Source organism: Pithys albifrons, chromosome 6 (assembly GCF_047495875.1).
Source record: "Pithys albifrons albifrons isolate INPA30051 chromosome 6, PitAlb_v1, whole genome shotgun sequence".
NCBI lineage: Eukaryota > Metazoa > Chordata > Aves > Passeriformes > Thamnophilidae > Pithys > Pithys albifrons.
Window position 1 is genome coordinate 45,676,886 of NC_092463.1, and position 14,850 is coordinate 45,691,735.

Sequence of the window (14,850 nt, forward strand, 5' to 3'; positions counted from 1 at the left end):
CCTGGGGCGAGAGGGGCCTGCGGTGCCGCCGGCCCGGAGGGGCATCGCGGCGCTGGGAAGGGCTGAACGGGCGCGGCCCTTCGGGACGCTGCTGCCGCCTCGGCGCGGCGGGGCAGGTGCCGCGGCTCCCGGCGGGGAGGCGGGGGCGCCCCTCGGCCGGGCGCGCTGCGGGACTCCTTCCCGGCTGAGCGCCGTGCCGCTCGCAGGAGACGCGGCGTGTCAGGTGGCAGCCAGACCCCACGAGCGGGTGTGTGTGTGTGTGTGTGTGTGACTGTGGCATTCGCGGCTCCCGGCTGGCTCCCGCAGTCCCGGCGGGCCGAGCCTGCCCCGGGGAGGCGGTGGCGGCCGCGGCGAGCGGGGCAGGTCGCGGTCGGCAGCGCCCGGCCCGGCCCTCCCCCTATGAGGGGCTCGGCGCCCCCCCGCGCTGCCAAGGAGCTGTTGGGGGGGATTTATAGGAGTAACAACGGCTCGTGATGTCAGCCCGTGCCTAAAATAGAGAGGGATTGACTGCAAATCCACGGCTCGAGGGCTAAAACCTTCCAATCCAGCCTCAGCCAGCGCCGCGCCGATGTGAAGTCGCCCCCCAGCTCTCGCTCGCAGCCGCGCACACGCACACGCTCCCCGCGGCGAAGGGAGGGCGCCGGCGGTCGCAGCCCAGGTGCCAGCGCCTCCTCGCCCCGCCGGCCACTGCCGGGCGGCCGCGGGGCACCGACAGCCTGCTCTGGGACGGCGGGGTGGGGGACAGCCGCGGAGCTGAGCTGCCGCATCCTCGCCCTGCGGAGCCCCCGGGATTACAAGGATTCGCGTGCTCTTTCCCAGACGTGCGCGAGGGTTATACCAAAGAGCTAACCTCCTTCGCGCCCTGCTGTTCAAATTAATCTCTTGGACTCTTGAGAAGACAAGGGGTTATTCGGATCCATGGCATCGACAGAAGGGTGAGGGGGACCGTCTGTTGGGTGGGAGGAACGGGAGGATGGGGGAGATGCCCGGCATTGTTCTTTTGGTAACAGTTTCCTGTCATCTGCTTCATTGTTAATCCTTGCCCCTCGCCATTCCCTAACAGAATAATTAGGGAGCGAAAGGAAACGAGAAGCAGACGAGCCACGTATAGAAGAGGGAGAGGGGTAAAAGAATTTCAAATATGAACCACTGAAAAGGTTTTGGTTTTCCTCCCATCACTTCTTTATTTAACCCCTCGAGGGCAGATCAAGCTTAAACCACCTGCCTGAAAGAAGAGTCCAAGTGAATGTGTTAACTCAAGAGGGAGGGGGAAGCTGCTTTCTAAATATAATAGTAATAATAGTAGTAGTAGTAATAATTACTACTACTAACAATAATTTCAAAGAGAATCGAGGAGCTGTTCCCCCCAGTCACCCCTTAAAAAGGCAACAAACAAATCCAACTTCTCAACTTGAGGAGTTGTGCAATTTTGTAGTTCTGTGCCAAATGCGTTACAGTGCTAGCAAGAGAAATGCTGGGAAGGGCAAAGGGTTCTACAAGAGGCTTAAAAGAGAAGCAAACACAGTTCAGCTCTGGTAGTGTTTCTTGGAAGGAAACTGTTCTCCCTGCCCTTGATTGCAAGAATCAGTGACTTCATTACTCTCTGATGGGGCTGGGGGCTTCTTTAGTTTATTGAGTAACTAGTAGTAGGAAAGAAAAGAAAAGGTTTCTTTGATCTCTGCTTGCCCTCTTATAACACTAGCTAGTATTAGACTGCGTTTAGTGTGAGCCTCCCCTTTATCCCTGGATGTTGTCATGTTGTATCAGCATGATCTGCTCTGGATAGGACTCTTTGAGGACAGAGTGCAAAAGGGAGCTCAGTTTATATTGCCTTTGTGTCTCTCAGGTTGAAAGACTTGCTGAGCTGATTTAAATAACCCAACACATGTCTGGGCGGGTGTGCATACAAGTGTCCCGTTACCTGGTCAGAGGAAGGAACTGACTCTCTGTGCAGTGGCACCCAAGCAGTTAGCTTGGGAGGAGTGGAAGATTAGAAAGTATTAGTTTTGTTTGCTTTAGAAAAAGGAAAATGTCCCAGTCTGACAGAGGGCAAATCTGTAAGGCTCTACTGGTTTTTCACTGTACTGGGACAGAAGTAACTACCTTTTCATTTGCTATTGCATTGCGTTTGCAGGGAATGTCTGTGCTGAATTTGTACGTTTTTGTTTTGGTGTCAGCCCAGCTGTTTAATCTACCCTATATAGCATTTCCTCTGACAACAAAATCACTTAACTAGATACTGTCAACAAATGATCAGAGCCATGAGGAAGACACTCAGAGATGGAAGAACCAGCCTACATCCATAGGGTTGCAGCTCTGTCCTTTCTCTATCTTTGGACTACCCCAGCTATCGCTCTTCTCTGGGTGCTGTGGTCACCTGCTGTATGTATTTCTACATATGGTGGCTGTAGAGGTCTGTGCTTCTTTTGGACCAGTGGGGGAATCTGTTGTGCAGGAGTTTAATAAAAGAAGACATGATGAGAGGTGGCTCAAAGAGGTTTAAATGTGCATAGAAAGAGAGGTACTTTTAAAAGAATTGGCTGAAGAAGTGGGCAAAAAAAATCAGAGTGCTGGAAACAGAAAGATTTCAGCATGCTTTCCTTACGGAACAGAGCTAAATTGTAGCGTGAGAAAACAAAACGTTTGGGCCTCCCTTTCCAACCTTTTAGGAAACTTACCTATACTAAGGCAGACTGAAACTGTTATTTGAGATGATTCAACTAGTTGTTGGTGATAGCTGAAGGAGGTGTGAAAAACAAGTTAAGTGGGAAGCATTTCACTTGTCAGTCTCTTTACCAGAGAGAACCTCTTCCAAAAGTGAATTGTCATCTTTCTCCCCCCTCAAGTAAAAAGCTGAGGATAGAGATTAGTTTTCACTGTAGCCTAAAGGTCAGTACACTGAGGCATCATAAGGATGGTCAAGGAAAGTGATTATTGATGGTCCTTGTTCAAGAAAGGCTTTCCGCCAGCACTGGCACAATGTGAGAGTGGTAGCAGAGTGTGCCCATTGCCACAAGCTGAGCAGTGTATCTCAGGCACACAGAGGTACATTGGATCTACTGGAGTTGGGGACAAAGGTATTATGTCTGGTGGCTCTTGTCCTGTTCAGCTATATGTTAGTCGAGATCAGAAATACATACATGCTTTATTTTGTGGTGATAAAACTACTCCAAGCACATTCATTTTTGCAGTGAGTTATTTCTCCTCTAACAGGAGGGCTTACATAAAATCTCCAAAGTGGGGATGTCAGGGATGTGGCAGGATACTTGATGGGCAACAAGAGACCCTGATACTTACATAGGGGAAGGTAATTCTGTATTCCACTGTTATAAAGTAGTGGTCACTTAAAGCCAGGATTGCTAGGAAAGTTTCCTTGTCTGCACCTTTCCAGTAGTTATTTCTTTTCCTTTCAATGTCTTATTTGGTTAAGCTTGTCCATACTTGTTAAATATGGAAATCTGCTGCATAAATCTTTCTGTTACAAGAGGATGTTGCCCAGTGGGAAATTTCAATTGGTAGAAAGGGAAAAAGGGAACTGGAAGGGTTCATCAACATGGCAAAATCAGACCCCCATGTGTCCTCTGGGTGTGGGTTACTGTAGTTTCAGCTAGTGGGGTTTTGGCTTACTGTTGAATACACTGTTTCTATCTTGATGGTTAAGTCTTCACAAAATCCCCTGATGCAGATCTCATTACTAAGATGGATTTTTTGTGTTTGAAAATGGAAAATAGCTAGTTCAAGCAGGAAGGGTTAGTACCAAGTGTTGATACTCTTTAGGATTTCTTGGTTTTATCTTCTCTGTTTAAATGTCCTCTGCTGGCCATGACTGCAGGCAGGGTGCTGCTGAGAGATGTGGCCTTATCTGTGCTGACACTGCCTTTCATGAGTGCTTAGTGTGGTTCAGAGATCTCATGACATTAGTTCATACTCACAAATTGTGGCAACTGACAGGGTGCACTATGTGGTAGGTTGTTCTACGGATATTTACCATCACAGAGGATTTCAGCATTTCCATTGCTTTTACAGGGTCTTAATAGGACCTTAAGGTGAAATGAGTCTAACTGATCCGGTTGATGCCCAGTCTTGCCTTCAGACCTTTGAGCAAAGTTCTGCACACCTTGTTTCACCTGGTTTTATTATGGCTATCATCTCTCTCTTTGGTGTTACTATTCAAAAGGGGAAGAATGCAGTACCTTGTTACTGTTCTGTTTTGTTGGGTTTTGTTGTTTTTGTTTTTTTTTAAAAACCCACACATTTGTGTAACCTAGAGATAGGGTTTAGATGTTAAATCAGCTTTTTAACTCAGATATTAAACCTTGATCATTTATGTTACTTATTTTACTTATTTGAGTGATGTTGATTTAAATACCTTAAAAATCTAGAGACGTTTGTATTTTGTAGGTCTCTAAAGAGTTTCAGGTATGAAATTTGGATTTGGGTCTGTTCCTTCAAAAATATAGCCACTAGGAGACACTATCATTGCATCTGTAGTAGCAAATTAAACAGAGGCAGAGCAGGTGTCTGAACTGGAAGCTCAACCCTCTGTGGTCAAGTCAGCCTCAGAGCACCACCATGGCTCTGGCCAGAAAGCCCTCTCCCAGTCCACAAGCATGATTAGGAAGTCCGCATGGGCCAGTGGCCATTCCCAGTGACAGTTTGGGTGTGATCACCATATTCTGGAGAGTTTAATAATAACAATGTGGGCTCTTCCATTCCCGTTGGTCTCAGTTCTAGAGAACGGTCCCAGGGAAGCTCTGTGGAAAGCATAGAGATGTGACCTGTATAGATAGGTGGTACACAGTTAACAGGCAGGTCTGTGTGTGCGTGTGTTGCACTGTTCTGCAAAATAAATCTAGTGAAGTGGAATAGTGTGAAGCACTATTTCGTTTGAATAGTCAGAAGTCTGGGTAATTGCTTAGCATTGTGGTTGGACTAGTTAAATAGTTTTAAGTGCTTCTCAGTTTTATGTACACTTAATATAAATAGTGTTTATAGAACATGAAATGGTACAAATGCAGTGCTCCCATTATGTTCAGAATAGTAGATAAGCCGCATGGAAGCTACAGAGATCCCTTCCATTTGACTTTATCAAAATCTCACTTAAAAAGAGAAAAACCAAAATAAAAAGCCCTCATCTGTGCTCTGTTCCTCTTCTCCAAACTTGGTTGTTCCTACAGTCTTCTTCTCTAGATACTCATCTTCATCCCAAGTTGCAATGTCTCTGAAGCTACAGTTCCAGGGTCATAAGCACTGTTTATCTGTGCTACAGGATCACCAAACAATAAAAGTTTGGTCCAGATTAGGGAGCATATAATTTGATTTCTCTAAAACTAGCCACAGCATATAGTATGGTACTTACATAGATTTTATATTAGTTGTAGAAAATTAGTCAATTAAGCATAAGTTAAGACAGGAGGCACAAATAATAAATACCTTACCTGGCATCAAGCCTTACTACACAGGATTATTTTTGTAGTCATGCAGCTGCGGTGGTTTTAGATCTTGGAGTAGGAATCATAAGGCATTTGTTGCATTGTCAAGACAAAGCCTGAAAGGGGGATTGCCAGCATGTATTATGCACCCATCCTGGAGACAACAGGACACGCCTAGGTGAGTCAGAAAAACTAACTTTGCACATCATTGTAGGATTCAGGCGCCTACATAGGAGAGTGGAGTTTCAGAATCTGACACAATACATACAACAAGTACGCCCACAGATTTCTTACCATCTGAGTTCTTATTTTGTAATTTACAAAAAAAAATTCCTCCACATGGAAACTAGATGAATTTTTCTGGCACAAATATTTAGATATTTCAAAGGATGAAATCCTCTAAGTGCTCTCACTGTTATTTTTATGCAGGATTTGACCAGCACCAACATGGATGGAGATGTTTTACTCTATGCTCTTAGACATTTTGTGGGACAGATGGAGTGGATGTAGCCTGTTAATTAGACATATCAGCTGTGGCTCTGACCTCATTTCACTGTGATCAATTGCAAATCTCTCATCAATTTCAATAAAAGAGAATTAGGCTTTTCAGAACATAATTCATATTCCTTAAAACCAACCTAATGACATGATAGTTCTCATGGCCCAAACCTTCAGTGTAGCCTTGAGATATGCTTTCAAAAAGAAGTCACCCAGACATTAGCTCCATTTTTATGAATATTTGGATCCTTTTATAGACACACAAACATTAATATATTTCTTTAAAAGTCTACAGGGACTTATTTATTCTGAACATTTTGGAAAAAGCACGTTATAGTATTGGATTAGATATACCAAGCCCAAAGAAGGATTGTGCTTCCTTAAAAAATTGCTAAAAAATTACTGAAAAATTACTTAAGTTTTCAAAAACCTTGTCATACCATAGGTTTCTGAGAGATAAACACATATGTACACTCTTCTCCAAAAACATGAATGCAGATACCTATGTTCAAGTGCCCCAAGAACTCAGCATAAAATGCAGTACTGTATTTCTATACTAGCAAATTATTGCTTTTGATTTTCTCCTCTTCATTTTCCTGTTGATCTTCATTTTCCCTTGATCTACAGGCTGTTCAGCCAAGATCCCTAATAACTGCAAAATTGTGAGCAGTGTTTAAAGGTTCACAGTTCTTCAGTTAAGGAAGGCTGTCATTAAAGCTCTCTTCTCTCACCTGCATGCCATTGTGATTGGCCTATGGGTTCATTCTTGGTGTAGATGACAGTGGGAATGCTGGCACCCTGCGTGCAGGAGGGTGTGGAGCCCACACTATCACTGGCCTGTGGTTTAGGCTATCTCTGCAGAGTTTGCTTCATACAGAAGCAATCTGTGTGCTTGGGAGGGGTGTGGAGTGAAAGCACAAATGGGCCTTCATCTGCAGTACCTTCTCATATAATACTCTTTCATCTTCTGTGTGATTTACATCCCTTCCCCAGCAGAATATGTTGCAATACCTGCTATTTAGAACAATTAATTGTATTAGTTCTTGAAAACATTGGCTGGTTCTGTCAAATCCATCATCTCTGTTATTGTCCATCTGCTGATGAGACTTCTCTCTCGCCAACTCAGTACAGTAATTCACACAATTTTAGCCTCCAGCTCACTAGTTTCAAATGCTGTTTCCAGAGGCAACAAGCAGTAAAAGTAAGTGTGCTTTTATATATTAATTTAAAGACTGTCAGTGTTCTAAAAGTTTTAAGACAATTAACTACAGTAAATGTTTTGGTCCTTGCGAAAGAACACAGACTAGGTTTGAAGATCATCATAATTTCTAACTTTAATCTTCAACATATTTGGTCCTGCATAAGCAATTCCAAATTGGGAATTCTTACAAAGAAGAACAAAAGAGAACCAAGGCATAAAAGAATTAAGGAATACTCTTCTTGATTACAAGCATCTTTAGGAGAATAGTGCAGAATTAAAACAAATGCAGTATTTCAGGTTCACTGATGTGATGTGAGAAATCAAATTCATTGAAGCATTTTAAATAAAAAAGGTAGAATGAGATTTTTTAAATTAAAGACATTTAATTTTTACTTTCCAAAAACAAATGCTTAGTTTCAGCTTCAGTTTAGAAAGCTAAAATGGTGGGGCCTCCAATACAGAGGAAGAGATTTTTCTGTGTGTTAAGGAAATGTTTTGAGTAGACTAAAACAATATTTGTCTTTTTTTTTGTGTTTTGCTTTTTTTTAGATTTTTTATTTTGCTGACAAACTCAAAACATATTTTTCTAGTGTGACTGCAACTGATCAATTTCCTGACTTTTTGAAAATATAAACACCAAGTTAAAAACCAGTAATTTTTCCAGGCTGCTCTCAGCTCACTGTTTTTTTTACTATTTATTAACATGAATTAAACTCTGTGCTGTTCCTGTAGGCATGCAAATTTTTAGAGAATTATAAAATCAAATACGATTTTACTTTGGAAGGAATCTTTAAAGTTTATCCAGTCCAAGCCTATCACACAAGCCCCCTGCCATGTGCAGGGACATCTTCAACTAGACCAGGTTCCTCAGAGCTGAGTCCAACTTGACTTGGAATGTTTCCAGGAAAGTGGCATCCACCATATCCCTGGACAACCTGTTCCTGTATCTTACCACCGTCATTGTAAAAAACTTTTTCTTATATCTAATCTAAATCTATCCTCTTTCAGGTTAAATCCATTGTCTCTTGTCCTATCACAACAGGCCCTGATAAAAAGTCTGTCCCCATCTTTCTTAGAAGCCCACTTTAAGTACTAAAAGGCTGCAATAAGCTCTCCCTGGAAACTTATTTTCTGTGCTCTGAACAAACCCATCTCTCTCAGCCTTCCCTCACAAGAAAGGTGTTCCAGCTCTCATAAATTTTGTGGCCCTCCTCTGGACCTACTCTAACATGTCCTTGCTTTTCCTGTGCTTAGGTCTCCATAGCTGGACAGATGGGCATTCTCAGGAGACCAGAGTTGATGGGGAGAATCACCTCTCTCGACCTGCTGGCCACATGTCTTTTGGTGCAGCTCAGGATGACTTTCTGGGCTGCGAGTGCACAGTGTTGCCCCATGTCCAGCTTTTTATCCACCAGAATTCCCAAGTTCTTCCTGGTACAGCTGCTCTCAGGAATGTTCCTCTCCCAGTCTGTACTCATGCTTGGGATTGCCCTGACCCAGGTGCAGCACTTTGCACTTGGACTTTTTGAATCTCATGATCACCTTCAAGACATAAACCTACCACTGCCAAGTCCACCACTAGACCACATCTGTAAGTGCCACATCTGCACATCTCTTAAGTACTCCAGGGATGGTGACTCAGCCTCTTCCCTGGGCAGCCCATTCCAATGCTTGACAACTCTTTCCATGAAGAAATTTTTCCCAATATCCATTCTAAACCTCCCTGGGTGCAACCTGAGGCCATTTCCTCTTGTCCCATTGCTTGCTGCTTAGGAGAAGTGACTGACCCACACCCATCAAGAGCCTCCTTTCAGGGAGTTGTAGAGAGCAATAACGTCCCCCATGAGCCTTCTTTTCTCAAGGTTAAACAGTCCCATTTCCCTCTGCTGCTCCTCACAAGACTTAACTAGCTCCATTGCCCTTCTTTGGACACACTCCATTGCCTCACTGTCCTTTTTGCAGTGAGGGGCCCAAAAGTCAGTACAGTACTCAAGGTGTCATCTCTGTCATCCATCTTTTATTTTTAGTCCTTCATGACTTCTGTTTTGCCTTTTTTAATAATAATTCTCTTTCCTGGTGACTTGGCACTGGTGATTCATCTAGGGTTTGTGTGAAAACAGCAAGTTGAGATGAGGTTAAGCCAAGTCTGTGCTTCAGTAGAGTTCTGTTTAGTTTGGAGTAAAATGTTTCTTCTTCTCTGGCTGCATACAAAGGCATTTCTGATTCTGTCTTCAGCTGGTTCATGGTGTTGCTTCCAAAATTTCCAAGAAGTTTTGAGCCTTTTTTTCTGTCAGTCTTACAACCTGTTAGTATATTTTGTGGTGTTGATTTTCACAACTGCAATTTTGCAGTCTTTGCTTTTAATATTGGTGACCATATCTAGACATAGGGGCTGCCTGCCTGACTCTGACGAGCAGCATGCAACTGCCACTACCACAGTCAAGGCCTTGGAGGTCCATCCATGAATTGACCTTTTTCTTATTCTGTAATAGCTCATTATAGACTGCTTCCCTAATAAGAAGATAATAGAACCTCTGAAGCAGGTATTTTGGGGCAAGTTTAAATTTAATCAATCATCTCTTTGGCATCTCGAGAATAATCAGTGGTATATCCAAATGCAAAATCTGTGTGAGTGAGAAGATGGTCAGTTCAGTAATAGAACACTTAGGAAGATGAAAAATAAAACCTGCATTCAGACTGATACTTGTAAAAAGTGTAAATTTAGTCCTTTACTTTTATCCCAGGGAAGACAGGTAAATAGGTCTAACGGGAGTTACATCACCTGCTAGTTAACATTTCTGTGTGAATCATGTTAGTCTCACTTAGCTCTACTGCCAAATTTGTGCTTCACATCTGGGAGTGGCTGCACTTCTGGTTTACTTGTGGTCTCCTCAAGCCATACCATGTGCTTTCCAGATGGTGGACCTACCTCCCTTAAGGCAGGAACTCCTGGTGTTTGCCTTTCCAACTGTTCATTGTACTTACTGTACTGTCATTTGCCCAGAAGACAATTAAGTTTGGATCTTGGAGATTTGCTCTCTTGAAAGGACAATGGCAGAGATCACTGGTAAAAAAGTCACATGCACTTGTAAACTTCTGTCACACTGCACATCATTCACAAAGACTGCCTGGCAGATGCTGTGAGCAAACCTGCTTGTTCCTATTCATTTGTACAAGTGTGTCTGATGCAACACCCTCTTAGAGGGATTGACGGACACTTCTGGTACATGTTTCCAATCTGGAAGAGCAACAAGATCAGGGACCAGTTCAGATCCTGAAGGTGGTGTAACTGTATTAGCCCAGCATTGTATCCAAGCTAATGAGTGCCTCTGTCCAGCTAATTATCTTGATTGCAGGAAAGCACTAGTATGGATGTGCTAGGCTAGCACAGAGGCAGACACAGATACCCTTTTTATACCAAATTCAACCCATAGAGTCTGAAAGCCTGTTTCTCAGTAAAGGAAAAAAATATCAATGTTATTTCTGAGTATGAAAATTAGGGCCAGTGTTTGTGGGTTTTACAAACCTTCAACTGTCTAGGACCGTGCCTTCCTTCATTAAAAAATGCCAACACATATGTGTGTTCATGTAACTGGGGATATGAGAGTGGACTAGAGGCTCTTCATAGTTCTTTTCGAACTTTAACTGTTCTGAGATTCTGTGCACTACAAATACATGGTATACAGCCATTTTCATGCAGGATTTTCATATCCTAGTTCTTGGCTATGGCTGTGATGCCATGTACTGCTGGTGCACCATTCTGTAGTGTACTCATCCGTGTTACTGCTTTTCATGATATTGGATTCAGGCTATGTATACATGTGTAATAGTCCAGCCCAACAGAAATAGTTGGTCCTGATAAGTCCACACTCTGCTGGCTACTATGTAAGAGTCTTAGGTGTGCACCTAGAGTACTTTTCCTGGTGTAGCTTAATCCAAAAGTAATGTAGTGCATCTGCCCCAGTACAGCTCTGCAATGTGAAGCAGAGCACAGCAGGTGGGCATCCTCAGGAAGGTCACTCCAGAAGCTCACTTGAGACTAAATTGCTAATGTAAGTTTAGCCTCAGTTGGTACTGCTATGCCTCAGGTAAGTGCTCCCTGCTGGGCAGGTTCCTGGCAGGCTCATGTCATCTTTTGGCTATTCATGGTTGTGCCAGCAGCATGGCTCCTTCTGTGGCTACAAGCTGAGGTGCTGCCATGGCCTGTTGAGTCACTTGTCTGTGTAAGTTGCTAGTGAACAGTTCTTGGCCTACTCATGACAATGAGCACAGACTGGGGCAAAGCATGGCTGGAGTTAAACCATGGTCTTCAATTACACTGAATGTGGAGGCTTCTGTTGCAAATTCATGCCAAGCATGCAGGGGGTTCTTGGTCTCATACAGAGGCAGAAGTAACATCCCAAGTGTGTATGGTTTAGTACACTTCCTTTGAGGCAGAAAGATATCTCATTAATTAAGCATCTGGTCCTTATCTGTGTAAGACCTACATTTGCTATAGTAACTGAGAAAAGACTTATCCCTAAGAGTGCACATCTATATAAACACGTCATCCACATACACACAGGCATATGGGAATTAACACCTGGCTGCTATTTATATCACAGCAATTTAGGTCAGGAAGTGAAAAACAGATCAGAATCCTTCACCCGACATTTTAGGAGGACCGAACAGGCAGATTACAATGTCCCATAGTGGAAAGTGCCAGGAAGTGCTATTCCTATTGACATAAAAGTGCCAGAGGAACCTTCACAGCTATATAGGGCAAAAGCATACAAAACCTGTCTCACTGTAGCACCAAACACTTAGTAGAAGGCTGCCTGCTTCCAGGATTAGCTGTTGCCGTTCTTCTTGCTTTCTTTCCTGTCCCATTTGCAGGTGTATGTTCCCTGGTGGTCTGCTGAAGGAGGTTCCCAACAACCCTTTCCAAGGGGAACCTGGGGAGGATCTTCTGAAAGATATGGCAATGGGCTCAAAGTTAAGGGCAGAAGGGCCTCATAGCAGTCACTGTCTCTTCAAGTGAGTTGCTGCAGTGCCTTGAGGAGGACATTCCTGTCTCCCTTTTTCTGGAAGCAGTTTTGTGTCACACGGTGGCACCCTTGCAAACCAAATAAAGCTTGAAGTCCCACTGCAGCCTCTCTCAGGGAGGTCTACGGGGTTGTCACTCTCACTAACTGAGGCTTCAGTGTCTTTTGAATGGTGACATCTGATTCTCTCTGACTTGAAATCAGTGAATAGGTGGACAGACTGACTGGGCAGCAGGAAACAGATAAAACCCACAAGGACAGTGTGATTGTGTAAGCCCCATTATTTTTAGGTAGCCTGCCAGTAGACAGAAAAATCATAGTGCAAAGGGTAAAATCCCAGTATGTTGGTTAGTATTTATCATGATTATGTTTCCCAAGACACTTCTTTTTTTCCTCAATATTTAACAATAAGGTGTTAGTAGTAGGTAAGGATTTTGTGAAAATTAAAGCAAGAATATGTGTAGCTGGATTCACACTGAAGGAATCCTGTTTTGGCCACCTGGATTCTTGACAGCTTACTGGCTTAAACAGTGGTATTGTGTTACCAAGTGCTCTTAAACAGCTATGTTATTTTGCCTGTCTGCAAATGAGTTACAATGCTTGGTTTAGGTCCTTCATTTTTGTAGACCTCTGCCTCTTAGGAGATCAATCCACTTGAAATCTTGGTTTTGTCACTGTGATGTCCAAAAACCCAGGCTGGGGATCAGAGCCCAACTGTGCATTAACTCTTACATACATTTACAGTAAAAAGACAGGTAGTTACCTGCTTTGGTCAACTTACACTCTCTTAAAGAGCTTCAGCAAGCTGCTGCAGTGAAGGTGTGTCATTGTTTATTACCAGAACCTCTTTGTGTGCTGCATTTTTCTAGGTAAAAAAAGTCAGCATCAGTTGTTATGGGGCTTTGATGTAGGGGCTTGGTGATGGTAGGAGTAAGGTGGAGTCTGAAACCAACTCAGTTTGTAGGTGTTATTTATTAATTTACCTACAGATAATTCAAAATGTCAAAATGGTTAGTTAATATGTATTATCCAAATCAGGAGAAAAGAATGCATCTTTCTGTCTTGAGGGAGTAGTAAAAGGCTTGAATGCCTGTGTCTTTATTCCTGTCCATTTTACACTTGCTCCCAAAGTATCCTGTGTAGCCAGCATATGTAGCCCACAACAATGAAAACATGAAGATTAATAGTATTTCATTTGAGAAATTTTCCCATGTGTCTGGATCACTCAATGTAGGTTTGCCATTTGTTTTGATAAGTGATTTTCTGCTGTATGTCATGCTATTCAACCTGCATATGAAACTTTCTCAGTGCTTAGACTCCTTGACAAATTGATTGAATGACAGTGCAGTTGATACAATGAACCTGAAAAATGTTAAGTGACAGTTTAATTCCACTGGGTGGTAACAGTTCATAATATTTTCTATTCAGGCTCTGCATTGAAGGTACAAAATCATTGTGATACCTGAATGAGTGTAACAGCCATCATATCCATCCTCCTTGTGCAAGTACAGGAGGATTTAAGCAGTCAGGCATCTGAGATTGCTAGGCTGCTCCTGACAGCCATTGTCTGCTGAGTTCTGGAGATGATGGGAAGAGAGGGCTACTGGTCTCACAGTAAAGACACTGACTTTATTTCTGCAGAGAGAGCACTGAACGTTGTTGTTTGGAAGCTGGTCAGTGCTGACTAAAGGAACCTGCCAGAATGGGCCATGGGTTGGATGGGGACATCAAACTGCAGAAACAGCAGTTGGTGCCTGGAGGTCAGACTTGGCCTTAAGGCTGAAAACTGAAGAGGGGGGCACATATTAATTACCATCTTGTAGCTGTGTGTAATGCCTGGTAATTACCCTGGGTTATGCAGTGACCATACATCATCCTCCAAGTGAAGTATTTCCGTAATTTTGGACACCATAAGGACATCACAGGGGCTGCCATATACTGTTTATTTATATTACCAAGGAGGAGAGAACGTAAAGAGAAGGAGGATTTTGTCTTCCAGCCCATTACCCTCTATTTATACTTTTTCTGTCATCAAGAAAGACAATAGTTTTGTCAGCCTCTCTTCTCATCCATGATATATCAAGAGTGGCTGCATCAAGGTGTCATTTTTCCAATCTAGTTATTAGTAATGCTGTGATACCAGTATGCCTAACATGTGCTTCTTTGGGACTAAAATGATATATACAGAAAGACTAATGTCTCCCAATTTATCTTCTTGTGTAAATAAAGAAATCAGAGACAGTTTAGGAGAAGTAATGTACTCTCATCTTTATAGATGGAGAGTTAAGGTATGGTTTGCTCCCTGTCACAGAGGAATCTCAGCTACGGATAGGAAAAGCATTCTGTCACCAGTCAGATAATGCAAAATTATCTGTTCCCGTATTTTTCATCCCAGGCAATGTTGGTTACACTTTTGCTGCTTGACTAGAGCAGAGAGTGGCGAGGTGAGTGGCTCAGCTTGCTCCTTTGTATGGACCTGCAGTGACTTTCCTCCTCTTATGAAAATACTATGTTGTCTTCAGATTTGTTGAATTGTTTGGGAAAGCTTAGATTCTTTTCCTTTCTCTCTCTCTCTCTTTTTTTTTTTTTTTGGGGTGGGGGTCTGAAGCTTAAAATATACAAAAACCTGACAAATGCAATTTATTTTTAGAGGCAGACTGCCTTTCTCAGAACTGCTGTTTCTAAGCACTGTTGT

At 43.0% G+C, this 14,850-nt stretch overlaps 1 protein-coding gene across 1 annotated transcript in view; it reads left to right on the forward strand.

Annotated features, from left to right (window-relative positions):
* The first annotated feature begins 468 nt into the window (after positions 1-468).
* The window catches only part of SLC1A2 (solute carrier family 1 member 2), an 86,217-nt gene continuing 71,835 nt past the window's right edge, over positions 469-14,850 (forward strand). The window contains exon 1 of the mRNA XM_071558666.1: positions 469-935. Coding sequence (XP_071414767.1) covers positions 919-935 — 17 coding nt within the window. The 5' untranslated portion in view covers positions 469-918. The remainder of the gene's footprint in view (positions 936-14,850) is intronic.